The sequence below is a fragment of the Heterocephalus glaber genome, unplaced genomic scaffold (genome assembly GCF_053883595.1).
Source record: "Heterocephalus glaber isolate CG9 unplaced genomic scaffold, H.glaber_assembly_v1.0 deba00000071, whole genome shotgun sequence".
NCBI lineage: Eukaryota > Metazoa > Chordata > Mammalia > Rodentia > Bathyergidae > Heterocephalus > Heterocephalus glaber.
Window position 1 is genome coordinate 3,240,396 of NW_028258137.1, and position 22,689 is coordinate 3,263,084.

Below are 22,689 nucleotides of genomic sequence, written 5' to 3' on the forward strand. Positions count from 1 at the left end.
TGTGGGATTTTATCTTCACAGTAAGATAAGTGACTCAGTAAAAGCATGAGTAACAAAGGTGAACAGAAAGTTCACAAGATATAAAAGTGGAAGAAAGAGGAGTAAATGAAGATGGCCAATAAAAACACGAGAAAGGGCCAGGGATTTAGCTCAGTGGTTTCACTGCCTGCTGCGCAAGCGCAAGGACCCGAGTTCGATCCCCAGTACCAAAAAAACCAAAAAAAACAAAAACACGAGAAAAAGCTCAATATCATTAGTGGCGGAGAACACAAACTGGAACCAGAGGAGTCCGGTCACACTCACCAGCGGGCGTGCTGTTGGGGACAGACACGGTCCGGCCATGCTCAACTTCTCACAGGAGGAAACAACTAAACATGCCACCTGCCGCCTACAGAAGACACTCACTCAGGAAAAACAACACAGTTCACGCCAACATCTGCACGCACGCTTCCTGGGGGGTTTAGGCCTAACTGTCAAAAGCCAGCAGCAGCCCGGCACGGTGATGCATGCCAGTCATCCCAGCTGCTCACACAGGAGGATGACAATGTGTTCGAGGCCAGTCCAGGAGACCCTGTCTCAAAATAAAATAAAATAAAAAGAGCTGTGGCATACTGAGCTATGTGGGGTTCAATCCCCAGTACTGCGAACAATATCCCCAAAACAAAACACCAGGGACAGCCAACCCACTCCAGTGGACAAATGGCACACAAACAACAGTGAACCTCAACAACAAAAGGCACTTGGCCGCTGCCCGACCCGAGCACAAGGTGGGCCTCAGACACACCAGCCAATCAGAAGCCGCATTCACAGGAAGGAGACTTTTGGGGGAAGAAGAGGCGGGGCTGACCACAGAGGCCTGGGCCCAGGGCTGGGAAGGCAGGAGGGCAGAGGGCAGAGGGCAGGAGGGAATTCTCTGGGGTGATGGAAATGTTCTGCCAACTGCACTGTGCTGGTGTGATGTATCTGTTGAAACTCACCTAGCTGCACTCCAAAAGATATACATTTTAGGGTTGGGGATTTAGCTCAGTGGTTTCACTGCCTGCTGTGCAAGCACAAGGACCGGAGTTTGATCCTCAATACCAAAAAAAAAAAAAAAAAGCAAAGAAAAGATATACATTTTATTGAATTTTATTATAATTATATATCAATACAATGGACATAAAAATATGACAGTAAAAAAACACGAAAAAGAAAGCTGGGCATGGTGGTACATGCCTATCACCCTGGCACTGGGGAGGCTGATGCAGGAGGCTTGCCCTGAGTTTGAGCCCAGCCTGGGCTACAGAGTGAGTTCAAGGCCAGGCTGCACTACAAAGAGATCCTGTCTCAAAAAACACAAAAAAGTAAACTTACAACCTCTGGAATATAGGGAAATAATGTGAACTATAACATAATCAATCTTTCCAGTAATCAAAGAGTTGCAAATCAAAATAGAGATACCATTTTTTTGTCTATCAATTGGACAAATATTTTAACAAATTAGGTTCCTTAAGATATTTGGCATTGGCCGGGGATTTAGCTCGGTGGTTCTGCTGCCTGACTCGCAAACGCAAGGACCCGAGTTCGATCCCCAGTACCAGAAAAAATAATAAAAAAAGATATGTGGCATCACAGCTAGCCATGGTGGCGCACATCTGTAATCCCAGCACTCAGGAGGCCTCTGAGGCAGGAGGACAGCCAAGACTTCAAGGGCAGCCTGTACTACAAAGACAGACCCTGTCTTAAAAAAACACAAGAACACAGAAGAGTGTTCATTAAATAGCAACTGAGGGCTGGGGATTTAGCTCAGTGGTTTTGCTGCCTGCTGCGCAAGCGCAAGGACCGAGTTCGATCCCCAGTACCAGAAAAAATAATAAATAAATAGCAACTGAAATTGCAGGTTATAAAATGTACCACTACTGAGATTCTAAACTGGGGTCCTGTATGGCTCTCCCAGTGAGCATGTGTCACCCACGTGACCAGAGCGGTGCGAGGGAGGCTGCACATGCCGCACACATGGGTGCCTGGGAGGCTGCAGCTGCATCTCCAGCCTGTGCTGGATGCCCTGGGCCCAGGGGCTCCAGAATCACCAACCACCGGGCCAGCAAAGTGCCCCGTGCCCAGCCCCAACTCCCTGGGGATTGGCGCCTAGGGCCCTCTGCACTTCTGGGCTCCCACCCTCAACCCCACCAGCTCCAGCCCGCAAACGGGTGTCACGGTCAGGATCACAGTTTATATAACTCATTGTTCCTTCATTTATTCTGGTGTATGCTGCACAGAGTTCCTCAAAACCCATGTACAGGGTTTTACATAAAACCTCACAAAGGCCAAGGGCCCTAACAAACATATCAGTGCACGGAATCCCAGAACTGGTAGGGTGCTGAAGCGCTCCAGGTCCTCCATGTGCTGCGCCGCACGCACCAGGATGCTGCCCAGGACCTGAGCTCCCCGACCTGCAGTGAGTGCAGCCAGCTCCTCCCCGCCCCCCTCCACGGCAATGACCCTCTAGTGTCATCCAAAAGCCCACGGAAGGCAATCAATCAGAAGGGACCAATACTATCTAGAACCCGCCTTCAGAAATAGGAATTCTGAGGGCTGGGGATTTAGCTTAGTGGTTCCACTGCCTGCCTTGCAGGCGCAAGGACCTGAGTTCAATTCCCGGTACTGGGGGAAAAAAAAAGAAATAGGAATTTGGATGGCTTTATCATATGCTGATGCCTCATGGGTCACAATTCACTAAATCATGCTATTCACAAGGACAGACAGCTTTTCAGCGTTGTTCACTCTGTACTTACATGCATCCTACAGGGAAACATTCTACGTAAATCCCATCTTGCCAGATCAGGTCCCTGAAGATGATTCTGGATGCCAAATCTATCAACCAGTTTACTTGGTTTCTTTCCTAGCTTTGTAGCACTCACAAATTACTACACATATTTTATTGCCAAAATTCATGACAGAAATACTAAACATAACAAGGTTCAGAAGAGAGGGTCTGGGGCATGCCACAGTGACACCTGCGGGCTCGCTGGAGCTCTGGGGCCACCTGGATCAGCCCTCGCAGGCGCCAGCTGTGTGCCTGCACGATGAGAACAGCCCTTGCAGCGAGAGGCCATGTCCAGGGTGGGTGAAGAGAACAGCCAACGGCCCCCAGCAAGGCACAGAGCCTGTGAGCACCAGACTGGGAAGGAGACCCAAGCATGCTGGGCAAGGGGTCAGCACCCTCTCCAAGGAATTTTTTTTATTTTTTTATTTTTTGAGTACTGGGGATCGAACTCAGGACCTTGGACTTGCGAGGCAGGCGGCAGAACCACTGAGCTAAATCCCTGGCCCTCCAAGGAATTTTAATACACAGTCACATCTTGGTACCACTTTGGAACTTGCTGAATTTGGGTTTCAATGCATTTTGATGGAAAGTTTTGTTCTGGTACTTTTGTTTGGTTCTGCAAACTTAAATTGACAAGGGTCAATGTCAGCTGCCTTGTGACATTACCCTTTCCAGCCAGAATGATTTGTTTGGTACTTGTCATTTTTGCTAGTTGTCACACCTCTTAAAAACAATTAATCAGTACCCAGGTACCATGCATTACTTCATACAATCTGGGGAAGAGCTCTCTATGAACAACTCACCAGTGCCTTCACTCTATTCCAAGACAGGCAGAGGAGACCCCAGGTGCCTCCAGGTCAGTCCAGCAACGGAGGCCAAGGCTGTTGGCCAGTGGTCACCTGTGACCCTAAGAGGCGTGGAGGCACAGGCCCATGCCTCTGGTGGCTTCCTGTATAGGAATCCCGCCGCTGTCTCATGCCCTGCCCAAATCAGATCAGATACAACAGGTTCCACTTAGTTTTTGAGCCCACTGTTAGGTACTAAAAAGGGGAAAAAATATTCCTATAAAAAGGTTCTACATCTTCCTTTAGAAAAATAAAGCCACCACAAAAAAAGAGCTCATTTATATTCGAATCTCTCAACTGACATCGGTCCTAAACGTAGTCTTTAAAAATCAGCATGTCCCTTAGCCAGAAGTCTATATATGGCACAAAAAGCACAGGTATCATATGTAAACGTTGTGGGCACAGGAGCTTTCAGCTCATCTGGGCTGTGCACAGAATGCCACTCCCACAGGGCACGATGCCAGCCAGCGCCACCCAGGCCCTCCACAGGCTGCTAGGGTGACATTCGCACAAATTATCTATGTCTCAAATGTCTCCACAGGCTTAGGGTGCAAACAGTTGTACACTCAGCACACAAATGCTCAATGGAAAGGTCAGACCTCACACAAGTACAGAGTATATGACCGCTGCCACACCAGGCAGCCCGAGACATCCACAGCACAAAGGGACAATCTCCAAGTCAAGTGTCTTACCCTCAGGGTGGAAAGCACCAGTCAGCGCAGTCACACACCCTTTTCCTTTCAGAGCAGCCTTGGGGTTCAGCCCACTTTCCCAAGCACCATGCCCACCGCAGACAAGGGGCTTAGTAAAAATCTGGGGAACCCAACCACAGCGCATGGCATCATCAGTAGCAAAGTCTCTCAAATTCAGGCAGCCTATGCAACCAGGTCCCTGATTCATTTTAACTCCTGCTATTGATGGTGGAAGCATCATAGTGAAGTGTTCGTTCCATGACGGGTATGGTCCTTTTGTGTGCATTTATTCATCACAACAGCCTCACGATGCAGTTATTATCCTGTTCCCATCTCACAGATGAGAAAATCAAGACCCACAAGTCAAGAAGCCCATAAGACAGCCTGCAGCAGAGTTGCTCAACCACGGACGAAGACACTACAGGACACCATACAAAGCATGGTCTCAGCACCTACAGAATCCATCATCGAACACTGACCCCTCGGCCCATCGGTGTTTTCAAGTTCACACCCCCAGCCTCACCCTGCTTTTCTACGCACCAGCCACACAGTCGCTGCTCTGTCCACACGACACATCCTAATGGCCACGGTTAACAGGTGCCCAGCAGGGAGGCCACACAGCAGCCTCCCACCAGGTCAGGCTTCACCAGAGTTGCTGCTCCTCATCAGTAATGCTGCTTCGGGGAGCCCAGAGACCTTCACAGCTTGGCCCCAGCTCACAGCAGACAGGGTGGATGCTCGCGCTCCTGCTCACGGCCCTTCACACATGGGGATCCCAGAGAGGCTGTTAGTGGGCATCACGAGAATTCAGCTGCAGGGTCGGAAAATAACTCCGGATCATTCTGCTAATGATTCTTCTTCTTTAGGACACTGATTCTGACATGGACACGGTTTTGAAATAGCTGTACTAGTAGCCAGGTGTGGTGGTGCACACCTGTAATTCCTAGTGAGTTTGAGGCCAGCCTGACCTACAAAGCGAAACCCTGTCTCAAAAAACCAAGAAGAGGGCCGGGGATTTAGCTCAGTGGTTCTGCCGCCTGCCTCATAAGCACAAGGTCCTGAGTTCAATCCCTGGTACCAAAAAAACCCCCCAAAAACAACCCACACCAAAAAAAATTTACTGAGGCCTGGGCTTCTGCACAGTTGTAATGCTATGAATTCTCCTCTCATGTGGAAACATTAAAATGGCAGGTAACTGTCATGGCACCACCAAGTGTCCCCCTGGTGCCAAGCACTGTACAAAGCCACCACTGGCATGGGGAGAGTAAAGTTCAGGAAACGCCTGAGGGGTCTGATGGAGCACGAGGAATCTCCTAGGATGCCAAATCACGTGCAGGCTGGGGGAAGCTACACACACACCCATGCCTCCTTCTACTGCCAGACAGACACAACAGTGCATACCCCTGTCCCCCGTGAGACACAGAGAGAATGTGGATGGCAATGTACTCTAAGAATTTCAGCCATTCGTAGCTTCCCAGAGCCCCCTGGGGCACATGCACAGGGACACAGTTATTTGAGGGAATGGTCCTCGACAACGACGGCTATGTGCAACAGAGATGAGTCTCTTAGAGACAATGTTCAGTGTGAGAAAACATCAGAACTAAGCCGAGGAACCTAGCCACGGTGGTTATGAGCCGTCATGAATGTGTTGGGCCAGCTGCCTGCAAAGTCCTGGGAGTTCAATTTGCCCACATCCCCGCCCACAGCTGAGTGCCCTGGGGTAAGAGGGCTACCTTCTGTGGCCACTGGAGAGAAAGCAGACAGGGATACTCCCTAAGTGACCACATCTCAACAGACCATGCAACCTTGGGAGAGACACTTTGGACACATGCTACTGAAGCCACAAAGCCTGAGCTCAGGAGGAAGCTCTCATGCCACAAGTGCCTGTGAGCCACACTGCAGCAAGGCCACTCCAAAATGCATGGCCAGCACTGGCTTGGGAGAAGCTACAGGGCCACGTGAAGCTTCTCATGCAGCCAAGTCCTGTGCCTCACCAGTCGGTTATGGAAAAAAGCTGCTGGACATGACAAAATACATAAAAGCACAAAGATTGTTTGCCAAAAAGGGACTAACAAGCAAATAAGTAATAACTGGGTTTTGAAAGGAATAATTAAAGCAAAGCAAAAGGGGCTAAGATCATGTGCTCTGGGTACCTTTAAATTACAGGAAAAGGGACTGAGTTTCAAAGTATACACAGTAAAAGTCACTTTTAATATGAATATCACTTCCCGACTGCTGTGCCTACCAAGGTAAGGGTCTCTCCCAATACATGCATGAGAAAGGGAAACAGAACTCAGGAACCCAGTAAACCACATACCACACTCCCCTGGTCCAGTCTGGTTTAGGACTGCTAGCACCGGAAAGCGATGTGCACCTCTCCGAGCATGGCAGATTCTTTGTGATGCTCCAGGCCTAAACCCAAGGGGGGAGGTCATGATGCCCCCAGAGAGCTCACTGTTGAATAACTGAGTACATTCTCTAGAGAGCCACTCCTCTCTTGGTGCAAAGTCCTGGGACTGGGAAACGCTCTGCACCCCACGACTGGGTTCCACAATGCAACTGTCCCCCCACCACAAGGAGACTTCAATTTATGGTGTAACTAGCCCTGGGACCGTGGCTTGCAGAGCCCTGGCAACAAGACCGCTGCACCCAAGGAGAAGGAAGTCGACAAGTCTCCTTCAACCCTCCCTCCACCAGGCTGCGCTCTTAACAAGCGAGGGGACCGCCCGTGTTCTGACAGGTGTGCAGCTTCTGCCTATTCAGACGCCATTGAGAGCGTGGATCTGACGGGTGATCCTGCACCAGGGGCGGCTGTGCCCAGCTACAGAGGAGTGTGAGGCTGCTTCCGTCCCGCTCTGCCCAGCTCCCCGCCTCTGCACCATGTGACACAGCACTCCCTCCTACTAAACAGCTCAGCTCCCAGCCCAGAGCAGCCTCAGGGACAAACAGCTGGCCCAGCAGAGGAGCCACACTAAAATATGATAATGACATGCGAGAGTGCAGGACAGGAGACAGTCTGAATGGACTGCTGGTCCCAGCCAGTCCTGGCAATGGCTTTGACGAAGCCTGGCAGTCACAGCTGTCCAAGCTCAGGCTTCCTCAAGTTCCTCCCCCCACTGCCCAGTTCCATTCACCGGGCCTCTGTCCAGAAACTTACCTGACTTGCTCCCAGGTCTTGGTGGCCAAATGCAGGACCCAGAGATCCTTGTAGTGGTAGAACTGCTCTCCATCGGGGGATGCAAACTCCCCTCCGAAGATCCACAGCTGTCCGCCTCCCTGAGGCACCACCACTGCCTGTTAGGGGAAAAGTGACAGTCAGTTCAACCACACAGTAGCACTGGTGGCTCCAGGGTGACCTGAGGTGACAGCGTCGCCCGCTGAGAGGGCCTGGCCACCCTCCACTCCTGCCTCCACATGGAAGATCTCCTCCTAGTCATCCCTCCTCAGTCCAACACTAAGACAATTTCATGTTGTCCTAGGTGGCAACGTGGACTTCCACCTAAGACTATACCACACCCCATTGAAGTGGACAGTTACTTCAAAGGTTCACACTAGTCATAACATCATAACACTAGTTATAACATTGGTTCTAACAGAAGCTAATGGCAGATTTTACTAAATGTCTACACTAAGGCTGCTCTGGCCCTCATCAGTCCTATCCCTGCTGGAAAGCACTGCATACCTAAGAGTACCACGAGAAATAAAATATACATATAATATGAAATATTATTAACATTTATTTCTCTTTTCTTTTTTATTTTATTTTTTGTACTGGGGATCGAACTCAGGACCTTCCGCTTGCAAGGTGGGTGGCATCTTCTTTTCTTTTTTAAAGACAGGATCTCACTATGTAGTTCAGGATGGCCTCGAACTCAGTGATTCTCCTGCCTCAGCCTCCCTAGTGCTGGGCTTACAGGTGTGCACCACCACACCCAGCTTAATATTTATTTCTAAAAGTCTGAAATAAGTTGGTATGGTTTGGATGTGCCCTGCTACACTCAAAGATTTAACTGCTGCTGTGATGGTGCCGGAGGAAGGACATTTAGGAGGTGCCCTAGGTCTCCACCCTCACTGATCGAAGGAGGGGCTTTGTCACAAGTGGGCTGGGGAGGCTCCTTTCGGGGAGCTCAGGGAGCACAGCAACTCCCCAGCTGCACAAATGCCAGGCCAGAACTGCCTGCTGGGCTCAGGGTCACGTCAGGCAGCCTCACATAGCTGTGACACCTGGGACTGTGGAATGAGGGAACCTGAGTGGTCTTATACCTGCACCATGCACAGAGGCAGGGTGAGAGCACCGCAGGCCAGGAGGGAACCACCTCCATGGCACCACAAACCTGAAAGTGACCTGAGTTGACACGGGGCTGTGCAAGTGCCAACCGGCAGAATGAAGATGTCACTGATCCCACAGAAAGCCCCCAAAAGGCCATAGGTTACAGCTAAAACTGCCCTAGTGGGACATCACAAGAATTAAAGAGCTGCCAGTAACTGCCCTGCCGAGCAGGACAGTGCTCTTTCGCTGATGGACAGAAACAGAACCCAGGCCCAACAGGCAGGGCTCACAAAGCCGGGGCCAAGCACACAGCACTAGTAGGACTGAGCCACAGCAAGGCAGGTCAGTTACCAGAAACCAGCCCAGAACAGAGACAACAGAATGCAAAGACTTTATGTTCAAAGATTTAAAAGAAACACGAGCACAGAGCTAACGGAAGGCAGGATCAAGAACCAAAGAACATCCAGGGCTTGTCAACACTGTACATAAAAAGGAAAATTCATCATTTCACAGCACATTCACTGCTCTTGAAAGGGGCAACAGAAACCACCAAAAAGTTTACCATGGACATAAAAAGCTAAAGGAGCTGGGCATGGTGATGCACACCTGTAATCCCAGCACTCGGCAGGCCAAGACAAGAGGATCGCCATGACTTCAAGGCCAGCCTGAACTACACAGTGAGATCCTGTCAGAAAGAGACAGAAAGAGAGAGAGAGAGAGAGAGAGAGAGAGAGAGAATATGAAAGGGGGAGATTATCTAGATGGATAATATTAAGCAGTCTAACATACATGTTAATCCTAGAAAAAGACAAAAGATATATCAAATCAAACTGATACCAAGGATAAAGCGAAAATCTTCTAAGCAGCCTTAAAGAGGACAAAATGAACACTAAACAGAATTAAGAATGACTGGCTAGAATGTATCTCAGTGGTACAGCCCTTACCTAGCAGGCAGGAGGCCCCGGGTCCCCATCCAATGCTGAGAAACAGAACATAAGAATCGCCACCAATCATTCCCTGAAAACAACACATGCCTTCTGGTGTGAGCTGGCATTCCATGTCAAGCAAAAACACTTCCAAAATGAAGACATATTCACTGATTTAAAAAAGCTGAAAAACTTATGGCCAGCGGATCTCGCTTTAAGAAATGGCAAAAAAAAGCCCTTTAGACTGAAGGTTGACCAAAGAAAATCTACAAGGAATAAAGTAGGCTGGAAAAGGCCAAACAAGGAGATCTTGTTCAATTGGTAAATCCCCAGGTTAGGCTAGAACTTGCAGTGGGCCCTCCTGCCTCGAGCTTGTGGACTACTAGGATTATAGGCGCATACCACTACCTGGAAATGGTAAACCCTAAGTCAACTGCAGATCGTATAAACAGACCGTAGTAGATATGACCTTTTCCTTTCTCATGTTAAAACTTCTTGAAAACTATCTAAAACAAACAAACAAACAAACAAACTGCAAGAACTAGACATGGCCAATAAGTATATGAAAAAGCCGGGGATGTAGCTCAGTAGCACAGCACCTGCCTGGCAAGCACAAGGCCCTTCAATTCCTGGTAGCAAAAAACCAAACAAACAAAAAATATATGAAAAAGCGTTCAACATCACTGGTCATTCAAGAGAACAAATGAAAACAATGCTGAGATTACACCTCACTAAAGAAAGAATGGCTGGTATCATGAAATCAACCAATAACAAATGCTGGCGGGCCCGTGGGGAAAGATGAACCCTGCTCCATTGTTGGTGGGAGTGCAGACTGGTGCAACCACTGTGGAAATCAGCATGGAGACACCTCAAAGAACTAGGACTAGAGGTCCCATTTGACCCAGCTATTCCCCTGCTGGGGATCTTCCCCAAAGAATTCAAAGAATCATACCACAGCAATGTATGTGCACCCATGTTCAAAGCGGCAAAGTTTGTAATAGCTAAGGCTTGGAAGCAGCCCAAATACCAACAAGGAAAAAGAAGATATGGTTTTTTTATACAATGGAGTATGCTTTTCTTTTCTTTCTTTGTGAGAATTCGGTTCACATGAGTGAGGTTCACTGTCACTCGCGGAGCACCAACCACCCAGTGAGTGCGGAGCTGTACGCTCACACCTTCTGCTTCCCCCTCTCGCTGTACCTCCTGCTCTGCCTCATCCCATGGGCTGCCTGCAGCCTCCACAGAGGAGCAAAGCATGGGCTGTGACCCATGCTCCCTGCTTCCCTCCCGGGAAGTGAGTCCCAGCCGTGCTAAGGACGGGGTGCAGTGGTGCACAAGGACACGGCGCAGCCTTACGGAGCCTGGGGGACACCGAGACCAGGAGCTGCTCCCTGCGAGGCCCGGCAGCTCCGACAATGCTCCCTCGAGTTGGCAGAGACAGCTGCCCTCCTGCTCACTCCCTGCCACTTCTTCCTTATGTCTCAGTTCATTCTATAGTAACGACTTTCCTTCCACCACGTGCCCCTCTCTGAGCTTCCATCTTCTCCTGTTCATCACCCAGTCCAGACTGAGGCTCTGTGGGGTCCTCTCACTCAAATGGGAAGAAAGCACTGCAGAGTGGCTGTTACACACCAGGCGTGGCACAAGGTACTTTCACAGAGAGCGTCACACACCTTCTTCACACCACCTGGGAGCAGGTGAAGAGACAGAAACGAGTGTAGCTTCGTTTACAAAAAGCAGAGCCAGGTGGGCAGGGTAGCATAAGCCTGTATTCCATTACTCCGGAGGTTGAGGCAGGAGGATCACTTCGAGTTCAAGTCCAGCCTGGGCTACATAGTGAGTCTAAGGCCAGCCTGAACTACATTGTGAGGCCTTGTCTCAAAACAACAATAGCCAGGCATGGTGGGGCACACCCGTAATCTCAACACTTGGGAGGCTGAGGCAGGAGGATCCCAGTGAGTTCAAGGCCAGCCAGATCTACATAGTGAGACCCGAAAACAAAACAAAATCCCCCAAACAAATCCAAATAACAACAACACTATCACCACAGCTACCCCAGGACATCCTGGGGAGTCCCAGGCTCTTTGCAGGAGGCTGCCCATCACCCATAGACTAAAAGGGCCACCAGCTCAGGACATAGGAAGGGGAAGGAAGGCTGAGAGTCAGTGCTGATGTTACCTGGTGAGCACAGCGCCTTGGCGGTGGGCCAGGGATGTCGACTTTTGTCCAGGAGTCCTTTCTGATGTTGTAGATGTAAAGCTCGTTATACAAAAAGGTCTGCAAGAAGCAAAAGGACCTTCAGTGTCATGAAGGACTTGGTAGGCAAGTGACAGGAGCGGCTAGGATTCTGGCAGTCACTAGAACTGGCTGGGAAGCTTCTCTCCTAGAGCAGTGTGCATCCGACCAATGCAGGCTGACAGTGCAAAGGTCCCAAGGTCCTCTGGTGTGACAAGACAGATGCTCGTCAACATGCCTCGGGACCAAGTCCCAACGAGTGCATCGTGAGCTGAAAATGCATTTATGCACCTAACCTCCCGAACCTCATAGCTTAGCCAGGCCGACCTCAAATGTGCCCGGAACACTAGCATCAGCCTACAGCTGGGCAAAACCATCCAGCGCAGCCTCTCATAACAAAGTGTGATCTCTCACGACACGTACTGAACACTGTTCTGAAGGTAAACACCAGCATGGTCATGTAGGGACCCTTTCCCACTGTCGTAAGGTCAAGGACTTGTAAGCAGAACCTTCCTCAAGTCAGGGACCATGGTATAAAGAAAAAGGCCGCCGGGCCCCGCCCACTGACCTCTAAGGCACCCAGAGCCTGGCTGCTCACTCAGCCTCCTCACTGCTTTGAGCCTGGGGTCTAGAAATGCATGCAAATGCCCAGAGGAGGCTGGGGGAGGCAAGTCAGACTCGGAGCTCCTCAAGGCTCGAGGGACCTGAGATCACGTTTTAACTGTTCCCTACATGAGTCTGAAACACTGGGCTTTCTGGTCTGCTGAAATAACCTTGGGCCCCGTTCACCAGCAGCTGCTGTATTCCAATTAACTCTGAGGACCGGAGGCGTGGCTCAGTGGCAGAGCACTTGCCTAGCACCTGCAAGGCCCTGGGGTGGCTCCCCAGCACGGCAAGACTTTGCACGCTGTGAACTGTGACTGTGAAAGTCAAATGAGCAGGAGAAGGGCATAGGTCCACCTCCAACACGTGCAGCCAGGAGTGACTGCAGGGACAGCTGAGTCCCAGAGGACAAGGACCCTGCAGAACCAGGGAAACACAGTCACTCAGCCCTCAAGGGGTCCTGGGGACACTCAGATGCCCTACATCGGGCCTGAGGCTCACTACGTGGGACACAGGAGAGGGGAGGGAAAGGACCAATGGCCATTTATACTGTGACCTAACTTTACTCCAAATGACACCTGGGAAGTTGGGAGGAAGAGAAAAAAATATATACTTTACTTTTTGGCCATTGAAATATTCACCTCCGAAAAGGATTAACTCATCTTTCTCAGGATGTGCGGAGAGGGAGGCATTCAACCTGCGAGAGATAGGAACAGTGGATGAGCACGGTCCCAGCAGGCCCCACCAGGCCCCGCCAGGGCGCTGAGAACCAGGCCCCTCCCCGCTGCACGGCTGTCACCAGAGCCTGGCCTTCCCTAGACCCCGAGAGAGAGGGCCTGGGCCTCAGGACGGAAGCACAGGCACCACCCTGGACCCGACCTGCTGGCCGCCAGCCCGATGCCAGGCTCGTGCTCCAGGGAGAGCCCTGGTCTGGCTGCCGCACTCCTAGCCAGCCGCTGACATCACCGCGGGAAGGAGCCTAGCCCTGACTTCCGTGCCCAGTCGCCAGCCCCATCCTGCTTTCGGTGTCTGGTCGCTCACTTCACAGTCAGAACTGTTCTCCAAGGTCCTGCCTGGGAAGTACTTCAACAGTGTGCCAGGAGCCCTCCATCTAGAAAACGTTACTGACTTCATTTACTTCCCACTCAGGACAAAAGTCAAAACACGCACACTCTGATTATCTCAGTAGAAAGCTGGAAAAGATGCGGGGACTACGAGGCCCACACTGGAAAGGGCCCTGCGCTCAGAATCCTCTGCAGGGCTGTGCACAGCGTGTCCACACCACTCCTCCCAAGACAGCTTCTCAACGGATAAACAGGTTTCACGGTCAAGTAAGCTGGGGCAATCTGAAGCCTCAATTTTCTCTTGGGGATTTACTGTGCACCGGAACATTCTATAGGCTGAGAAATTTAGCAGTAAAAGCCAGTACGAAAGAGTGCAGCTGCCATGGAAAACAGCTCGGGAGCCGCTCAGATGGCTCAATCCAGAATCACCACGCGTCTGTGGTTCTCCTCCTGGGTCCAGACACAAACAGATGCCCATCCAGCAACGCTCACCGCAGCAGGATTCACAGCGGCCAATAAAGGGAAAGCCGCCCAAGCCCTGACGGGAATGGATCCACTACATGGATCATCCAGCCCCAAGAAGGAAGCAGGCTCAGATCCCTGCTGCAACACGGACGACCTGGGAAACAGACAGGCGGAAGCAGCGATCCCTACACACGAACACGGCACGGCCCCACCTTTGTGGAACACCCGGAACAGGAAGTCCACAGCAAGGGAAATCGGACTGGAGCTGGCAGCAGGGGAGCGAGCAGTGACTGCTTCATGGGGACAGGGCTGCTGTGGGGCGAAGATGAGGTTTTGGAACTGGACAGCGCTGATGGCTGCACAGCACTGTGAATATCAATAACCCACTGAGTTTAAGTCAAAAATGGTGTAAACGGCAAATCTCAAGTTTTACATATGTAATCAGAATACAAATGCTTTTTTATAGTTTCCCAAGTTCCTCTGGTACTCCGCTTTTAATTTTCTGTGGAAAACTAGACAGCGTCACATCGGAAGAATCTATACCAGGCCCATGGCGCCAAGCACACCTTACCCAGGCATGGATGGAGGTGCAGGCAGCGAGAAGCACGAAGGAACCGCGTGCCCGGTCCTCAGGTACCCTTAGGCACACCTGGGCCAATGCTCAGGATCTGCATCCTCGAGAACTTGTAATTCAAGGGTTTTTACCTAACAGGTCCAGAGGAGGGAGGGAGGTCAGAAGTTACTAAGGTACCCAGCGAGGTCTCATTCCATCTCTCTTGGTCAGTAACGGCTGCCTGCAAACAGCAACACTCTACCCTGACCCAGGGAGCCACCCACATATTGAACCGCAGCCCGACACTAAACCTGACTTTTGAAGCAATGAACCTTTGGAAAAGGTTCTGACACATCACCAAAAACTAACAACACTCCACACTCAGCGGCTTTCCTCAGGAGTGCTGGTGCATACGTGAAGCCTTAGGATCTCAGGTTTGCTTCAACAAGTCCGACACAAATGTCCACCTGCCATGCGCAAATCATGTTTCACCCAATTATAACACGCCAACTACAGGGAAAAACGAAACCCAGTTCCCAGCAGAATTCATTAAAGGAAGATGAGAAAGGCCTCCCACCCTGGGGCTGCTCCAACCTCACACATTCTGCTCCGGGGCTCATCACTGTGTGCCTCCCATAGCTGGGCGCAGGTGACGCCTAAAGCCCACCCATGGGGTCAGAGGGATCCGCACTGTCACCTGCACCTCACTGACGCAAAGGGAGCACAATAGGGAGGCCTCCCTGAAGGCCTGCATCACAGGCTGTGACAGCAGCACTGAGAGATGCGGCCTAGAAGCTTAACTTTATTCTGAAGGAAACGAAGCAAACGATTCCACAGCTACACAAATCCGGCCCAGATGCCGGTAAAGCTTACGCTATTCCCTACCCTGAATGGCACCATACCTGTTTATGAGGGCACTGGGCCTTTCCCAGGTTCCTAGTGTGCAGCACTCAGCGTGCAAAGCAAACAGAAGAGTTACAAGAGCCTGACCCAAATTAGTTAATAATTAGAACCCAGAAGCTGGGGAAGAAGCCACGTGGAGACCAAAGCATGTTCCCTTTGTGTGTTCCACAGGTGTTTGATATCCTTTAAGACCTTGGGATATTTTCCATAACTCATACATTCACTGAAAGTGGCTCACACACAAATTGATGTATGTCTGTGTGTAACGCATGTACTGGGGATGGAACCCAGGGCCTTCACAGGAGCTACACCACAGCTCCTTCTCTTTTTATTTTGCAACAGGATCTTGCTAAGTTGCCCAGGCAGGGCTCAAACTTGTGATCCTGGTACCTGAGCATCTCAGAGTGCTGGGATTACAGCTGTGTGTCACAAGACACAGTATTTTTTTTGGATACCTAGGATCAAACTCAGGACCTTGGGCTGGCAAGACAGGGGCAGTGCCCCGATCTGAATCCTCAGCCCTGTTTTTTGAAGACAGCATCTTGCTCTGTATCTCAAGCTGGCCTGCAACTCCCTGTGTAACCCAGACTGGTCTCCAACTCTTGCTGATCCTCCAGCCTCAAGCTCCTGAGTACTGGGATTACAGGTGTGTGCCACCATGCCCGGCTTCACCTGAGAATATAAAAGCTTTAGGAGTGAACACAGCACAATGCTATGGTGACTTTCAGTTTTCCTCTGATATGCACTTTTTTTTTTTTTTGGTACCAGGGATTGGCAAAACCACTGAGCCAAATCCCCTGCCCAATGTGCACTTTTAAAACACCTTGAGAACAAAAGCAAAGCTTGCTGAGGCACACTTCTGTCCACAAGTTGCTGCTGACTAGAGAGCTTTACAGCCAAGCAGATCCCAAGGGAGCAGCATGTGGCCATGGTGGCACACACCTGTAATCCCAGCACTTGGGAGGCTGAGGCAGGAACATCACTGAGAGTCTCAGCCAGCCTAGCAACATAGTGAGTTCAAGGCCAGCCTGAACTACAATTCAAGATTGTGTCTCATGAAACCAAAAAAACAAATAAACAAAATCCCCAAGGGGAGTAGCCTGCTTGGAAACCACATCTCCTCGCACTGCAGGACAGCAGAGCTGACAGCCATAGCCCAGCTCTTAGAGGCAAGGGACCACACAGCAGGTGTCAGTGGACAAAATGTCCCCAGGGCTGGGTCATTTAGGAAAACATGGTGCTGATGGAAAGAAAGCAGCTTTCCAATTGAGAAGAGGAAAGGAAATAGTCAGAATCGCAGGACAAAGAAGTCAGCTTGCTTACCGTGCAGACGGCGGGGAGCAGGGGGTCTCTGTGATCTTCGTCTTTCTGGCATCCAGTGTCCGGAAATGGGCAATGAGGGCTTCCAGGTCTTCCTAGGGACACATAAGCAGCCCCGCGTGAGACTCTTAAACCTGTCACGGAGGCAAAAGCCTGCTCAGCTCTCCCCCTGTGTCAATCTGAGCAGACTGAGCTCTGGTCACGTCTGCAAATCCTAACTTGATCTGCTGAGTCTGAAATGCATAGAACCTGACACACAGAAAAAGGGTTCAGCACTTGAGTTGAAAGGCAGTCTGTGTGCCGGTGCCGATGCAAGCACTCCTCAGGGTGATCTCGTGACAGACCCCCGGGCTCCCGAAGGGCCTTCCGGTTAGACAAGCCCATCTGGCTTCACCTCCCCTCCAACCACCTCTTGGCACCCAGGCCTGGCCACCTGGTGATGGATGCACGGCCTGGCTGTCACTGGAACGTTCTCTTGATCTCCTCAGCAACTCTTAACCCTTTACCTTATTCAAGCTGAAAAGTGGGATCCCCCCGCCCTGCCTCAGCTCTTGTTGCCACATTCTGCAGGAATGAAGGTCAGATGTCCTTCTAGCACCTACAGACACTTCCCCTCAGTCTCAGGCTGGGCGTCAACCCTTCCAGGTCGGTGGCTCCCACTGCAGGACACACTGCTTGCGATTTGAAATATGAAGTACTTAACACACACAGGAAGGCATCAAATGAATGCAAGACACTCTTCTATACATCCACCAGCTTAAGGAAGACAGTGTCACCCAGAAAGCTGATGCTGCATGTGAACCCTCACACCTCCTAGAGAACCCTGATCTGGAACCTGGTACTTACTATGCTTTAGTGCTTCTTTATACACTTACTACCCAAGGGCACATCCTTAAGCAATACACAGGATTGCTATACAGTCTTCAATTTCATTAAAGGGCACCATACTGTATATTCTTAAGCAACTTGCTTTCTGGCCCAGCACGGCTCAGTAAACCACTCATTTACTCCTCCATCACAGCCTATTTATCCACCTTCTTGCTGGACCATCTGGGTTAATTCCACTTTTGTTGTTCTTTTAATAAGCAATATTACTACAGCCATTCTTGTGTCTGTCTCCTTGTGGAGATGGTTTTCTGAGTATTCTCTAGATGAGACTGCTGCACTGCAGCATCCACTTTCCTAGGAATGGACACACTGGCACCCCAAGTGGCTCTACCAAAGGATGTGCTCACAGAAACACACAGAGGTGCCCATCATCCCGCTCCTGCCACGTGGTGGTCACCTGATGGCCGTCCCATGGACCATCACAACCTAACACACAGCACACTCCACAGCATACTCAAGACCTATTACTGCAGAAATAGACCTTTATGGAAAGACCTGGAGGAGGAACTACTGCAAGATGAGGAGGAGGACACAGTGGGCTGGAATGAGGAGCAGCAGGGGAAGGGAGCAACTGTATTGGTCCTGGCACACAGCTGGCACTGCCACCCACCACAAGACCATGCCTACAGCTAACCCACTCACAGAAGGACAAGGAGTCCCACTGTGTCTCCTGTTGGGGGCAGGCTCCATTGGCACTTCCCGCATACAGACGGTGATCGCAAAGGGGAAGGGCAGTGCCAGCTGTCACTTACTGGGAGGACACACTCAGCACCCTCAACTGTCATCTCTCCCACTTCCTGCCAGTTAGCCCAGCAGCCCTCTTCTGTGTCCTCCACAGTGAACCAACCTCACCAGACTACAACAACTGTGCACTGAGGACACTTTGCTCTACTACTCTAACGTGGTCACCCTGACCTTGGGGAAGCCTCATAATCACCAGCAGGGAGGTAGAGAAGCAGCAGGGCCTGCATGATACAAGTGTCCTGGTGGGTGACAGCCTCTCTCAGGTGACACTAAGCTGAAAGATAAAAAGAAGCTACTCACAAGCAAGGTGACTGGGGCAGAAACAATGACCATAAGAACAAAGAATTTGGAACATTTGAAAAACCAGGATAAATGTGGTGTGGCTGGAGCAGTGTCCTGGAGGCACCTGAGGACTGGACAGAGAGAAGCTGTCAATCAGGTGACTCTGTGGTAGCAAGATTCCCAGCTGACTCCAAGATTCCTTGTGCTTCCTAATGGATGTGGCGGTACACGGCTGTAATCCCAGCATTCAATAGGCTGAGGCAGGAGGATTGCCTCCAGTCATCCTGTGGTACAGTGAGACCCTGTCTCAAAACATGGAGAGAGATTGAGCCAGCACAAGAACAAGCACCTAATCAGACCACCAGCAAACTTAAAGGTTTGTTTTTAGAATGAATCAAGATAGTGTGCAAGGTCCCAGGCCAGACTCACTTTCTTTGAGGAAGCCACTGGTAAGATCCTAAGAACCAGGCCCTACTGGGAGTTGTGAAGATAAGGAAAAATGACAGTTCACATTTAGTTGCTGAGTGCTTTCTTTGGGCCAAGCACTGTTGTAAGGATGCCACACAGCTGAACTGACTTCCTGTGCCACCCACCATGCAGCAGGACTTGCTCCTCTGAGGTCACCCAGCTAGTTGTGGTGGAGGTGAGATTCAAACACAGACTCTCTGGCTGCAGCGTCTGTGCTCTTAACTGGTCAAGAACCTTAGAAGGTTAGAGCCTGAAGTGAGTTCAAAGAGTTCAAAGAAAAAGTCCAACCCCATTATTTGACAGATAAGGAAAAGGAGAAAAGAGCACCTTCAGAAGAAAGCGGGCAAAGGAATGTGGCCAAGAGCCCTGGGTGGGGAACATCTGGTCAGACCCAACGCCACACGACATCGACATCACGGCTCTGCAACTCCGAGCTGTGTAATCTGTCAGTCTCTGCCTTCCTCTGCCCAATGGGACTGGCAACTCCACCTAACTCTCACTGTTGTGCGGCTGAAAGCCCAGACAGCAGTGTCCCACACAAAGAAAACCCTCAATACACGCTGGCCATCACGATCCCCGGGTGAGGGAGGCCCGTAGCAGCCGCCGCCACAGAAAGCACCACACCCAACCCCCAGGCCAGCACTGAGACACCCGCAGGTCTGCAGCGAGAAGGGAGAGAAGGGAATGAAGACGGGACAGTGGGGTCACCAGCAACTGTTCCAGTGGCTTCCTCGGTTATTAACCCACGGGACGCTCACTCCTCCGGGATGCCGCGACGGCTCCTTCCCTCTTCACAGAGGCTCAGAGGGTTCACGGCCTTCTGCCCGAACCGCGCGCCTCGCGAGGAGCGAGACTCACCCCCAGGGCCTCCACACTAACCCGTCCCGCCACCCTGCCTCACAGCGGAAGGGAGCGAGTTAGCAGAAGGCTCAGAAGCGCCCGGATGCAGGTCAGGGAAAGCCCGCGCGGTAATGGGGCTGCGCTTCCCGAGGCGCGGGGGGCTGAGGCGAGCGCGGCCAGGAACACGCGGAGCGCGGAGCCGTGGCGGCCCGGCAGGGGTGGAAGTGCGCGGTCCGGGCCGGCTGCAGCTCCCCGCGCCCGCGTCCTCCCGGCTCCCGCTTCCCCCGCCCCGAGGCCACCCCGCCGTGACGTCCAGTTGCACCCCGGGGCCCGCTCACCTCCTCCTTCCGCGAACGCTTAGACACCTTCTTCTCCATCTTGGCGGCCGTTTTCTCCGCACCGCGGCCCTTCTTCTTCTCTTTACCCTTCTTGCCCATTGCGCCGGGCGAGAGTCTGCGCCCAGACACCTCAAGAAAGTGGCTCGCGGGCCGGAATCGCGTGCTGGCAGGGCGCAGCCCGGCGCGGGTAAAGCGCGTCACTTCCGACAGGTCCAGGTCGGCTTCCGGCTCGCCTGACTGGTTCTTTTCCGGACCCCCTAGTGTGGCAGAGGCATAGGATGGGACTTGGCGCTATGGGATGACTCCAGTCAGCCACTTTCTTTTCTCATGGATCTGATCAGATGAATGCTTCGGCCTCATTCCCCTGAAAAGGTTCATGCACGTCCATTTGGATAGCAGACCTTGAGTTGAGACAGTCCCTTCCCCAGCCATATAAAATGTGCCAGGTACTGTTCAGTACCAAGGGTGTTGAGCTAAACAAGGAAGCAGCCCTTGCCATTCTATGTGTCTCAGCGCGCAGCTGTCCTAACTCCGAGGACATTTGTGTCTCTTCCGATAAACCAGGGCTGGTGGTGTCACCCTTCAACTGCAGTCACGCTCCTGGGGCAAATTCTGTAACAAGAGGCAGCGTGGAAGTGGCAACGCTATGGTTTGAAAGAGCACAGTAAAGATCCTTTAATTACTCAGTTATCAGCTTGTAACCAAGGAAATGTGACGAGGACACGCAAACGTTTGGCAGAGGAATAAGCATAAATCAGGAAGTGATCTCGGTTCTTTGTGAAATCCCAAAGGACCCCGACTTTTCTCTTTAAATACAAAATGTGTTTATTGAAATGGCTTCCCATTCACGTTTATTCAGGGTACTGTTAGTGCTGCTTCCTCCTAAAGGAACATCCTTCAGCAAGCTTTGCTTTTCCTCCTGTAGGCTGACAGAGGACAGTGGAGCAGCCAACACACAGAACTACCGTCTGTGCATGGCTGAAGACTGTGATGATTTTACAGCGTCTTGGGCACTTCACACCCGTGAAGTAGGAATTGGGGCTCTGCACCAGGCGTTCCTTCTTGTGCTTCCTCTTCAGAGAGGGGTGAAGGAGATCTTTTTCAAGAGACATGTTCAAGTCATGCGGAGGTCATCACCTCTGGAAAGCCAGGACTTTCCCTTTGAAAGAAATTGCTTCAGAAAGTGTAAATAAGGATTAAAATGATTAAAACGAATAATTGATAATTTGAAAGAGGAAAAGGTCCAAAGGCTTAGGGATGGTGGGAAGGAAAGGGGAAAGGGAAGAAGGGAAAGGAAAAATTATGAGAAAAGAAAAAAAAATGGAAACGAAATCTATGTAATTAGGGAAGGGGGGGTGGTGACGGGCGCACAGGTAATGGGGAAAAAAATAAGAACCAAGATACATCATGTACAGGTACAAGCACCCAATGATAAAAGTAAACGTATACCTAAAATGTACCAATAAAACAATTTAAAAATAAAAAAATAAAGGAATTGCTTCAGGGAAAGAGAGAGAAAGAAAGAGTGAGGTTCTAGTCTACTGGTTTCTAACCACAGAAAAGCCAAGGAGAAAGGATTTTCCAACCAACTCCAAGTCAATCCATAAACCTGGTTCTTTAAGAAGAAACATGAAATTTGGGGAAAATTAGGGAAAAAGGTAGAATTGGATCAAGGCTGTCATGATCTCCAACACTGCTTGTAGACGATATGGGATGGTAGAAAAAAGTTCAAATCTGATCAGAAGGAGCTGGAGAATTTCACGGAAACCTGGCCTGAGCCTCCAGACGCAGTCATCTATGATGAGGCACGAAAGGTAAATCCTCACTGTTGCCCAGGGGGAATAGTTATATCCCTTCTGTGTGCTGTTATTATAGGCAGTTATGTTAGATAAAAATTAATGCACAGTCAGAGAGGGACTGGGTTCTCAAGAAAATCAGCACAAAAGTAAAGACATCAGAATTGTGGCCGGAGGTGCATGTGAAGGCCAGGGCTCAAGATAAAGATGCAATGGCCACGCCTATGGCCAGGTCTAACCCAATGGGATAAACAGTAACTTGAGGTAATGTAATCAGTACCACCTGGTCCAGGATGTCCAGATAGGCATTAGTCACCCCAGGTAAGTGACCAGAGGATCCGGACCCATCCCTTCCCCAAAATGCTTTTGTTCTTTCCATGTACCCTTGCTACATACCTTGTTTCCCTATTGGAACAATATTAGTTAAGTGGCTATACTAGTAATCCTATAGGTTGATTGTAGTTTGATCCGAGTTGTACCCACACTGTGACTTTGCTGTAGAAATTACTCCTGACAAAGAGCCTCTGTGGCCACCCACTCAGGACCCCTCCTGGAAATTGAGGAGCTATTCCTCTCTCCTTATTTCAAACAAAACTCTCCTAGTTTCTTCTTTAGGTTCACAACTTCATTCTTCGGTGTCATGGGACCATG

General features: G+C 50.6%; 1 protein-coding gene and 1 pseudogene across 1 annotated transcript in view; both read right to left on the reverse strand.

The window, feature by feature from the left end:
- Klhdc4 (kelch domain containing 4) overlaps nt 1-20,433 on the reverse strand; it is a 31,551-nt gene extending 11,118 nt beyond the window's left edge. Inside the window, exons 1-5 of the mRNA XM_087201282.1 lie at nt 20,243-20,433; nt 16,686-16,777; nt 12,996-13,074; nt 11,718-11,816; nt 7,501-7,637 (exon numbers count right to left, since the gene is read on the reverse strand). Coding sequence (XP_087057408.1) covers nt 7,501-7,637; nt 11,718-11,816; nt 12,996-13,074; nt 16,686-16,777; nt 20,243-20,341 — 506 coding nt within the window. The 5' untranslated portion in view covers nt 20,342-20,433. The remainder of the gene's footprint in view (nt 1-7,500; nt 7,638-11,717; nt 11,817-12,995; nt 13,075-16,685; nt 16,778-20,242) is intronic.
- A 675-nt stretch (nt 20,434-21,108) lies between these two features.
- LOC101710291 (small ribosomal subunit protein eS27-like pseudogene) lies at nt 21,109-21,920 on the reverse strand (annotated as a pseudogene).
- Nucleotides 21,921-22,689: the final 769 nt, after the last annotated feature.